Below are 12,097 nucleotides of genomic sequence, written 5' to 3'. Positions count from 1 at the left end.
AACTGTTTTCTCTCTCATGCGACCTCGAAATGACTTATTTTTGACTTCAGACTCTTCCAGAACTCTGCCTGTCCAATTATCTGTTCAACCAATATTAGATCCTTGCCAGCTTTCTTCAGGGGGGAAATGTTTTAAGTATGTTTAATTGACTTAAAACTGTGGCCTGATTCACTCAAGGGAAGACATTGCGTGGGGAATCAGGAAAGTAGGAGCACTGTGCTTTATATTTAAGCAACTGCCCGACATTAACAATTAAGCTGCTCTCAGTTAGAGTTCAACTTGTTTACAAGGCATTTCGTGAAGGTGGGGAAGCAGGAGAGGAGGGGGGGGGTGGTTTGGAGAAAGAGAGGGCCGGGGAGGGGAGGCTGAAAGTCCAGATAGGGGAAAGTTCAGTGTTTAGTGCTTAGGAGAAAGTAGAAGAGAAAAGTTCCCGGTGTGGTTCAGGTTAGTCTCTTTGGAGAGGTGGAGGGAGAACGACAAGTGTGTGCAGCTATGAGAGATTCAGACGCCAGTATGAAAGACACTAATAAAACCTATGCCATCGTGGAGGTTATCGATGGAGAGAAGATTCAGCTGGTAAGGCCTTCGTTTTCCTATCAGTGAGGGGTGATATTGGGTAGGAAGCAGGGGGTGGGGTTGTTTAGTCTTGCAGCAGTTTGTTTCTGTGCTTCTTATTCTTGGAAACTGGAGGTACTTGAAAGAAACAGGGGAATGCTGTGGGCACTTTAAGGACACCTTGTCACACATTTAGCCAAACCCTTGTAGCATGTTGTGCTCGTATATCTGTAAATGACTTGTTGTTTATGGCTGTTATTGAGGTGAGACTGCAACTGAGTACTGCTGTTTCAACTGCTAAAAGGCTTGTTCACGCATAAACAAAAAATTCTGTCAACATTTTGTCACCCACGTGGGATTTCAAACTTGTGCACATAATGGAAGTCAGCGGGGTTCAATGTTGTTTTGGACTCCATTGATTTTTGTTGTACACTCTAAAAATGGTGGGTTGTTGTGAAGCAAATTTGAACCAAACATTGATGACCCACTTTTTGCAGACAAAATATTCAAAGTGTGTTGTTCAGGAGGAAAAAGTAATGATGATACAGATTTGAAACCATAATGACATGGAGTAGATGGTAAACGTTTTTGTCTATTGTCAAGTTTACACAAAAACAAATATGTATACAGTTACGGCTCTATAATCTGTTTTATTTTGGGGTTTTTTAGCAGTGATATGTTTGATTGATATTCTTATTGATTTTTTGACATCTGCTTTCTAATGTAATGGTTGATCTTTGGTTCATTGATAGCTCATGCATTTAGTGCGTAAAGATCATACATACGGAAATACTACAGTTTAATGAGTCTTGTAGTTTGCCATTTTCCTCTACCAAATCTTTTCTTGATGAATGACGTTTTATTCTGATCCACAAAACAATTAAATCCTTAATCCTGACCCAGGAACAGCAGCAACCAGTCTCAATGTTGGTGCATATAAGGTAGAGATGCGCAAACTAGGGCCTGCAATTCAAAGTTGGCCCATGGTAACCTTTGATTTGGCCCACCATCCCATCTGAGAAGAGAGGGAGAATTATGAGGATGCTTTTTTTAACCTTTTTTGTTTGTTTGTTTGTTTGTTTGTTTGTTTGTTTGTTTTATTGCTAAGCTACAAAAAACTAACTGAAATGAAAAGTTTCAATGAAATGTTGTAAATAAGACTTTTTAAACTGTACGTACTGTCACCTGACGGATAGAGGACAATGCAAAGACATCAGTGAGCAAATGAGGGCAAAGGCAAGATTCTGCTTGACTAGTGTATTCAGCATTGAACTCCACTGTGTTATAAAGTGTTTATGTTTTTTATTGTAATAAGTTATAGTTAAAATGTATACTGTATTAGTTAATACAATTTAAAATAATGTTTTTGAGTTATTTTGAAACATCCTAAAACAAATGAGGAAATAACCAGTGGCAAACTTACGGCCCATGGCTCTCAAAGATATTTGGTTTTTGGTCCTTCTAATGAAACAGTTTGTGCACCCCTGATATAAGGGCAATATTAAGCATGTAAACTATATATTGTTTTTTAATGGTGCATTAGGGGGGATTTAAAGTTTTAAAGGTTGGAAGAAACATGGGGGTGGAGAGGTGGGGTTTGGACTCCTAATGAGTCTGCAAAGGCCTCCTCTGACCCTGCTGACCATGTCCTTCCTTTGATCACTCTTTCTTTGATTAGTGATTAAAGCTTCTCAGAATGGAATTTCCAAAACCAACAGAGCGTCAAAGACTTTGCATAGTACATACTTGTATTTTCAATCATCGCCATTGTTTGTCAGAAAGCAGCGCTCGCACCTTCTCTTACACCCTCTCGTCGTGGTTTATCTTTGCATTTAAAATGCTTAATGAGCCATTTCTGTTTTCTCAGTATGACACTGCAATCCGCTTCACTGAATTAGGAATTGCAGAAAAGGTGTAATGTGATTCCACGCGCAAATTTAACGGCTTCGCGCAATGGTTTTCCCTCTTTGACTTTTTTTACTGTTGATTTGTGTTTGTTTGGCTTTGTGTTTCACAGTAGCTTCTGTGATAAGATATCTGAGCTGATTTATCTGTCACGGCTCATTAGGAGCTCAGAGATGGCTTGCTTACAATTATACTGAAACACCGAGATGGAATAAAAGATACAACTGGTATAAAATCATAAAGACCCAGATAAGAAAGAGCATAGTCAATCATTCCTCTCACCTAGAAGCAATAGCTTGTGATATTTTTTGTGTTTTATCTTCATTATCTCTAGCGTTTATGGCTTTGCTCTGGAGATAAGCTGAGTGTTTATTGGGTTTCTAGTGATTGTGATGATTTACCAGAGTTACGCTGGATATGGCTTCATAAAAATGCCATTTGAAAGACAAACTAGTTGTATCTTTTCCTGCAAGGACAGCATTAGATTGCAGCTGGGCATTAAGGAGTCTTCAAATCCATGGTCAGAGAATTAATTATGAATAAAACACTGTTTATTTTAATTTAGTTCAGTACTTACTTGATGCTAAAAAAGATTTTTTTGTACATATTGCTGTTGTCTTCCTACTTTCCAATACTCACATTAGTATTTTCTGTGCACTGCAGCTCCCATTGTCAAGCAGTCATTTGGATGTGTACACGGGGCCCGGTATGTCTGGATCCGCAATAGCCATGACCAGCAACTCCTGCCCTGCAAATCTGGCCATCAAGAGAGAGTTGTCAGGTAGTGTGATCTTTAATTTCTTACGGAACAGACAGGGCAACTCTAACTATGACATGCACTGGTATATTTAAGGGTTAAACATATTCTTCTTTTAACATTATTCGTTAGGTTTATTTATAGTTTTAGGTATTTGTTAGTATTTTACAGCAATAGCGAAGACAACAATTAAGGTAAATGATACAACAAAAATATAAGAATTGATTTGTTAAATTAAAATAAAAATTTTGTCAAACAACTTAGGTTTAAATCATTTTTTTATCTTGCATATTTTTATTTGGTCAAATGCAGTGTTTAAAAATAAATAAATAAATAAATAAATATTTTAAACTTGAGAATTTTTTTTTCAAAGAAATGTATATATAGGATCCATATATGATCAGTCTTATTTTTTTAAATAACTGAGTTACTGCTATAGTTTTATTAATCATTTACATTTTTAATAAAAAAAATATTTGTTTCTTCTGAGTTTTTTTTAAGCATGTCTGTATTATTTCAACTATTTTATTTATATTTATATTAGTTTAATTAGTATTTGCTTAAAATTTATTGGCTAACTATTATTATATTATATTATATTATATTATATTATATTATATTATATTATATTATATTATATTATATTATATTATATTATATTATATTTTAGATATATTTTATTTTATTATATTATTAGATTTTTTTTATTATTTTACATATTATATTATATTATATTATATTATTATTTTATATTATTATATTATATTATATTATATTATATTATATTATATTATATTATATTATATTATATTATATTATATTATATTATAATATATTATATTATTATTTTATATTATTATATTATATTATATTATATTATATTACATTATATTATATTATATTATATTATATTATAATATATTATATTATAATATATTATATTATTATTTTATATTATTATATTATATTATATTATATTATATTATATTATATTATATTATATTATATTATATTATATTATATTATATTATATTATAATATATTATATTATTATTTTATATTATTATATTATATTATATTATATTATATTATATTATATTATATTATATTATATTATATTATATTATATTATATTATATTATATTATATTATATTATATTATATTGTTTGATTTTTATTTTATTCTTATTTTTTATTCTTTTACTTCAAATAACAAAAATAATTTTAGTTTTGTGGTTTAGTATTAGATAACAATAATAAACCTGTAGGTCTTATTACAACATTTATCATAATTCCTATGAAATAAATTGAATGTGAAAATGTTTTGTGATCAGATTGACACAAAGTATAGGAAGCAAACAAGACATCAGCATCACAAGAGAAACTGATAATACATTTAGATCTTATTCCAAATTTTCATTGTTGTTGTTGTTGTTTTTTTCTGAATTGCATCTTTAGCTATCTTGACCCAAGTTTTAGTATTTTTTTTACTGATATTATAATGCATTGACATACTAACCTAAAAATAAATAGACAGAATAAACAGAAAACCGAGCACAGCCTAAACTACACTTCTCTCACAGGAAAAAATGAGGGAAAGTTTATTGCATAACCCTGCTGGATAAAATTTAAGCAGTGCCTCTGATCACCGCTATTGCGAAGTCTCCTAAATCCAGTTCAGACTGTATTTTGTGTGAAGAGCAAAACCAGTTGATAATTATAACAGTTGACTAAAAGTCTTTTGTTTTTGGCAAGATGTAGAAGCTCGTGCAATGGCTAAAGAAAGACAGAAGAAAGACAACCACAACCTGAGTGAGTATGCTCTTTTTTTTTTTCTCCCCTCATTTCTTTCGGTTTACAACCCCTCACAGTTTAAAGTACACTAGATCCGCTAGTGCCCTGCCATTGACATCCACCATCGCCATCACCTTCAGGCACATTCAGCTGACAGCGCACTATACTTTGGTCTATCGTTAACTAAGACAGATCCTGCTGCTGTGGCATTAAAATGTAATTGCCTGTGACATTTCACAAGTATTGGAGTTGGACAATAATTCTGCAGAGCTTCGCTAAGTTTGGCCTGCTTCCAAGTACTTTGATATAGGAGGGTAGAGCTATATCCTGTGCATTATAAAAACGGGCAGATTGCCTTATTTCCTATAATTAACAGAGGTATGAGTCAAGAAACAAACAAAGGAAATTATTACATGATGGTCAAGGTCAGGCAAAAAGAGTCTTCATTTGAATGCTTTGGCTACTCTTTTATCACATACTGTATGTACAGTTGAAAACAAAATTATTAGCCATCTTGTGAATTTTGTATTCTTTTTCAAATATTTCCCAGGTCATAGAATAGTAATAGAGCAAGGCTTTTTTACAATTATTTTTATCTTCATATTTGGGAATATTTTATTTTGATGGTCCATTTGAGTATTAGTAGACTGTCTGCTTAATATCTGTTGATACTGCTCTTTCAACAGACATTCAACGGACTATAAGAAACTTTGCAAGTACATGTCAACTTACACTAACCCTAACCCCAACCCTAACAGTTTACTTATAATCTAATGAGAATTAGTTGGCATGTAGATGCAATGTAACTTAATATCAACAAACGGGCCATCAAAATAAAGTGTGACCAAATATTTTCTTTAATTTTGGCTGAAAAAAGATTAAACAAACCACTGTTGTCCAATGACTTAGCTAATTAGGTAAGACTTTAAATGGCTCTTTAAGCTGAATATCTTACAAAATAACTAGTAAAATATTATGGACATATTATGGACTGTCGTTATGGCAAATAACTAGTAAAATATTACGGGTATATTATGTACTGTCATCGTGGCAAAAACAAAAGCAATTCATTATAAGAAATTAGTTATGATATTGTTCAAACGTGCTGGAAAACTCTTCTCAAAAAATATTTCCCATTAATCAACACTTGAGAAATATTTGAAAAGGAATTCAAATGTCAATGGAGGGCTCATTATTTTGTCTTTAATTGTTTTCAAGCATCAATACAAAATATGTAAGTGTATCATAATCATACATTTGTGTTAATATAAAATATTTGATGAAGTACTTATATGAATAATAAAAATATACATAATTACTTCTGTATGAATAGATTTGGAGACCACATAAATGACCATCGCTCTGTTTTACTATTATTATATGTACAGTAAAACACCTATACATTCTTAAACATTCTTGTCAAGCATATTTAGAGCTAGAATAATTTGATGACATATTAAAAGACTCATTTAAGGATTACAGTGCAACCCAGAATACTAATTATTAGTATTTTTTTTAAATACTTTGCCACTATCCCTAATTCAAATCATTAGGTTTTACATATTTTTCCATCAAGTTTTTAATCATTTAAAACAAAGGTGCCCAAGGTAGGGCCCATGGGCCAAAGCCCGCCATCCCATCTGAGAAGAGAGGGAGAATGATGGGGAGTTGGTTGGGACAAATGCCTTTGACAGAGATCATCATTTTGAATTGAACATAATCTTTTGTTTCTTTGTTTAATTGAGGAGCTAGAAAAAACAGCCAATTAAATTAAATGTTTCATTTAAATGAAGTAAATAAATCACACTTTTAAAATGTAAATACTGTCTGATAGAGGACAATGCACAAGACATCGGTGAGCAAATCAAGGCAAAGGCAAGAGCAGCTCGACTTTTGTATTCAGCATTGAACTCCATTGTGCTATAAATGGGATTGTTTATGTTTTTACTATAATAATTCATTATAAAACTGTAAAAATTATACTGCATCATTAATACATATGTTTTAAAGCAACATTTCTAGTTATTTTTAAATATTAGCAAATAAAGTAAGAAGTTATCCATGGCTAATTTAATGATATACGGTTTGGTATATTTAACTTCGACCCACAACCCTCAACCAACTTTGGTTTTTGGCCCTTTATAAGAAAAGATTTGGGCTCCCTTGATTTAAAATCAACTGAAGTATGAATCAAATCAAATATTATTTTATATTTTATAATAGGCATTATTCTGAATATGTATGTCGGTTCGGTTTTACATTCAAATCTTACTCTGAATGACAGCAAAACAGTACTTTAACCAAATCATTATAACATTGTACACAAAAAGTGCACTGTACGCTGTAAAAATAGCTGAGTTCCATGTGAACACAAGTTCCCCATGTTGTCTCAACACCAATTGATTAAGTTAACTTAATTGATTTTACAAATTTAAGTGGATTTAACATAATTCTTGAGTTGTTTTGGGACAACTTAATTGTTTTGTGTTGATTCAGCTCATTTTAAATAAGTAGTTTGAACAATAAATTTTTTTGGTGCTTGTTGAGAACGTTTAACATGTTCTCTATGATATTTTGAGATAAGAAGGTGCATATAAACACATTATAAACATGCAGAGATAGTCCGTTTGGTTGCCTCATTTCCCATCATTAACACAAGAGTGAGCCAAGAAGTAAACATAAAACTTATGACCACATGACTGTCAGGGTCAGATAATAAGAAGCTGATTGCTCGTTCTGTCCTAATACTGCTCATCTTCCAATTTAAAACCCTGACTTGTTTTCCTTTTAGTTGAAAGGAGGAGAAGGTTTAACATCAATGATCGAATTAAGGAGCTGGGCACCATGATCCCCAAAACCAATGACCTGTAAGTCTGATCTCTCAGATCTGTGCAGATGTGAACTTTCCGTGTGCTTTTAAATGTGATCTTCAAGTAAGCACTTGACCATCTGGAACCTCTTGTGTTCAGGGATGTTCGCTGGAATAAAGGCACTATTCTGAGGGCCTCCGTGGATTATATTAAACGAATGCAGAAGGACGTCCAGAGAACCAGAGAGGTGGAGAACAACTTCAGGAGGATGGAGATGGCCAACAAACAGCTGTGGCTCCGCATTCAGGTAAGTTTTCTTTCAACATATACACATCAAAACAAACAAAGTGTAGGATGCTATTTTTTTCTTACATTCTGATGTGTCCTGTTTAATTGTATTGTTTGTTTTTGTTTTTTGTGAGACATGATTCAATTAGTCCTAATCTACTATTCTTAAACTGATTCACAAAACAAGTGACAGTCAAACAGGCTCACAAGACACAGGCATACAAAACAGTCTGAATGAATCTTTAGGGAATCAGTCTGAATTTTAGAAGTTCTTATCCACTAATCTTAAACTGGTTCACAAAACATCCTAAAAGATTCAATAATGAAATTTATTTTGCTAATTTTGTTCAACTATTTTAAAACAGGTTCACAAAAATATCTTACTTATTCATTACTTAATCAGTCTTTTTTTTCCAAGTCATTTCCCCTAATCCTAAACAGGATCATAAAACCGAATCAGTGATTCATTAGTGAATCAGTCTGAATTTTTTATAAGCCCTTATCTGCTAATCTTAAACTGGTTCACAAAACATTCTGATTGATTCATTGGTGTATTTTAAAAAATGGTTATCCACTGATCTTAACCTCGTTCACAAAACCTAAAAGATTCATTACTGAATGAAACTCATTTGCAAGTCTTTTTCGGTCACATTTAATTTCGTTTGTGGAATTTACTGTATGTTACATTGCATCTACAAGCCAACTAATTCTCATTAGATTATAAGTAGACAGTTAGGTTGGGGTTAGGGTTAGTGTAAGTTGACATGTACTTGCAAAGTTTCTTATAGCGAGTTAAATGTCTGTTGAAGGAGCAGTATCAACAGAAATTAAGCAGACAGTCATACTCAGATTGACCATCAAAACAACAAATCTTAAACAGGTTAAAAAAACTGTCAAAAATCTGTATCCCCTAATCTTAAACTGGTTAACAAACAAACAAAAATGAAAATCACACCTATTTTCTCATGATTTACAGAAAACAACACACACTAAAATGTCTAACATATAGCTGTATTTTATATACGCAAGTTTATGTCCAGTTTGATGTCATGTGATTGCATAATAAAAGACGCCAAATGCTATTTAATGTCATTTTATATATTTATACTTTGTCTGTATGTGTTTTTCCCATTTTCAACAATAAGTGTAAATAATATAAAAAAGATACAATTAAATGTAATATTGTCACGTATTCTTTTATATATTTTAACAAGCAAAGCTCAGAATAACCGTTGTTTCATTATTTATAAATATGTTTGTTGTACTAAATTACAAGCATCATTTCGCTCGTACTTTGGCATTTTATTTGTTTAAGCAGACACTTAACTTGCTTTTAATGTGCTTTTTTTGTTTATCACACATTTTGTCGATTTAATTTGAAGCGAATAGCAAAAAATCCACTCCGTATACACATTTACTTACATAAAACTTGTCTTTTGAACTTCATGTTCATCATCACTTTTTATGTCAGAGCCAATAAAACAATAAAACAATTTTAAACAATACAAAGGGAAATTAGGCAACACATTAAAAAAATATTACATTTTGGTGTTTGTCTTACAAGTTATTATTAGTGAATAAATAATGATTAAAATAACTTTAAAAATGATTTTTAAATGCAAGCAGAGGTAATCTAAAAATAAATATGAGCGGGATTAACCCTGCTCCATAATTATCTGAAACTAAAATGCTTTACCTTAAAACAAACGATTAGACAAGCCTGAAATAATTCATACTCCTGGGTTAAATAACTAAAAACAAAAGTAAACTGTATAAAAAAACGTAATTAAAATCTAAAAACACAAAACAAATCGATGAAAAAAATGAATACTTTTTATTTAAAAATATATGTTTATAAAAACTGCCAAAATGAAGCTAGTATAGAACAATACCAACAAATTAAAAACAAAAATCCAGTATCACATACATATCATAATTGCTACCAACATACTCCAAGCCTGGGGTTCTCAAACTTTTCAGTTTTTCTCGCGACCCCCTCTATGCTCGGAGGTGGTTATAAGCATACACACACACCTATGGGAACTATATAAACAAGTTTATTGACGACACAAAAAAGTACAACAGTCTATTATTTCTAATCATTATTCATTTGTTTAACTTAATATTAACCTCACTTAATGAGAATGGTGAGCACAATGTTTACAGCACAAGACTATTCTTGGTTTAATTTGGAGACTTGGAGCCACTTGGAGATCATCCTCCTTGTTCAGTCCTGGCCTCTTTTTTTAATGTACAGTATGTGAATGCCTTTAAGGTGTCAACGTTTAACATTGTACCGTAAAATCAATCTGCGGCAACAAATGCTATTGCTGTGGTGTTTATCTAGCATAATAACCCCAGGGGTCGCAATCCAATGGAAAAAAAACTTGAAAGTCTGATGACTTTTTATTTGCATGTTTTTTTAATGTAACTATTAAATATTACCTATAAATTAAATATATAATAAGTTAAAAACTATCTTTATATTCTGCAGGTTATGGATAAAATATGATAGTTCTAATAGTTTAATAAAATATATGCGATTTTTGGAAATCACCAAGCGACCCCCAGGGGGTCCCGATCCCCACTTTGAGAAGCACTGCTCAAAACAACACAACAAAATATATAAATTAAAGTGAAAACATTCAAATAATCATCCCTAATCAACCCTAATCATCCATCTCATTCCACTCACCCTTCAGGAGCTAGAAAGACAAGCCCAAATCCACGGCCTCCCCAGCAACTCCCCGTCTGGCCTGACCAACACTGACCACCAAAACCCCTTTATCAAGCAAGAAAGCAGCCCTGAGGAGAACCACCTCCAGCACCAGACCCATCTGCCTCCTCACTACCCCCAGCACCACCCCCAGCCTCAACCTCACCCTCAGCTCCACCAGCACCAGCACCTCCACCCTCAGCCCCAGCTGCAGTACCCAGCCGTGGGCAGCTCTCAGCACTTTGACTTTGCCCAGTCTCTGGACTTGTGCGATGGAGGCATCCCGGGATACCAAGATGGCCTGGGGGATCTGGGGTCTCTAGGTGGAGGCCTCGCGCCGATGGGAAAGAAGAGCGAGCTGGGCTTCTTGCTGATGGAGGAGGCTCTGTCGCCGCTGGGTGGAGACCCACTGCTGTCCGCCATGTCGCCTGAAGCGTCTGTGGACAGCAGCCGGCGTAGCAGCTTTAGCATTGAGGACTCAGATATACTGTGAATTGGACATGCATTTAATGCACACACACACACACACACACACACACACTGATACTGCAATTAGTTTGGCATATTGGGGAAAGCCATGATAATGATTTATTAGGAAGTTAGAAATGTTGGTAACACTGTGTTTATAATGCATTATAAGGGTATTCTGAATGTATTAAATGCATACTTAATGCTTTATAAACAATGCATTGTATAATCTGATGGATAATCGTAACTTTTAGTTTAATTGTTACAATAATTGTAGCATTTTATATATTTTTATTAATATCTTGAGATATTAAGATGTAAACAGTATCGTACCGTATTTTACAGTATTTTACTGCTTAAAGTGACACAAAAGTTGTCTTTTAATCATAAAAATTGTATAACGTGCTCATGATATGGGCACAATTGATTGCTTATTAGCTGTTTATTAGTACTTATTTGACAGTTTTACACTTAATATGTATTAGTGGTCTGGTCTGCTTTAAATAAAGTAAGGAAAGTTGTTGTTTTAGACAGCCGTAAGATATCATGATGTGGTTTCAAGACATTTCCCTTGAGCTAAATTAAAATTGTGAATAATATTCCACTCATAAAAATGCAAAATAGCAATGTTTTGCACTATTATAATGCCTACATTATAATGCATCAATAACACTTGTTGATCTGTTGTTATGATTATTTATCAGATGATACAACATATTATACGGTTGTTTATAAGGGATTATGCATGCCATTATAATGAATTAAGAACACCCATGTAAAAATGTTCTTTGCACTGAAGTGCAA

General features: G+C 32.8%; 1 protein-coding gene across 3 annotated transcripts in view; it reads left to right on the top strand.

The window, feature by feature from the left end:
- tfeb (transcription factor EB) overlaps nucleotides 1-11,822 on the top strand; it is a 72,356-nt gene extending 60,534 nt beyond the window's left edge. For 2 of the 3 annotated variants that reach the window (XM_056467955.1, XM_056467956.1), the window contains exons 6-10: nucleotides 3,124-3,241; nucleotides 4,973-5,029; nucleotides 7,803-7,878; nucleotides 7,981-8,128; nucleotides 10,812-11,822. In XM_056467955.1, coding sequence (XP_056323930.1) covers nucleotides 3,124-3,241; nucleotides 4,973-5,029; nucleotides 7,803-7,878; nucleotides 7,981-8,128; nucleotides 10,812-11,318 — 906 coding nt within the window. In that variant the 3' untranslated portion in view covers nucleotides 11,319-11,822. The remainder of the gene's footprint in view (nucleotides 1-3,123; nucleotides 3,242-4,972; nucleotides 5,030-7,802; nucleotides 7,879-7,980; nucleotides 8,129-10,811) is intronic. The other variant, XM_056467957.1, reaches the window with a different exon arrangement.
- The last annotated feature ends 275 nt before the right edge of the window (nucleotides 11,823-12,097 follow it).

This window comes from Danio aesculapii, chromosome 11 (assembly GCF_903798145.1).
Source record: "Danio aesculapii chromosome 11, fDanAes4.1, whole genome shotgun sequence".
In the NCBI taxonomy this organism is placed as follows: Eukaryota; Metazoa; Chordata; class Actinopteri; order Cypriniformes; family Danionidae; genus Danio; species Danio aesculapii.
The sequence above is the reverse complement of the archived record's forward strand: the minus strand, read 5'-3'. Positions and strand labels throughout refer to the sequence as shown.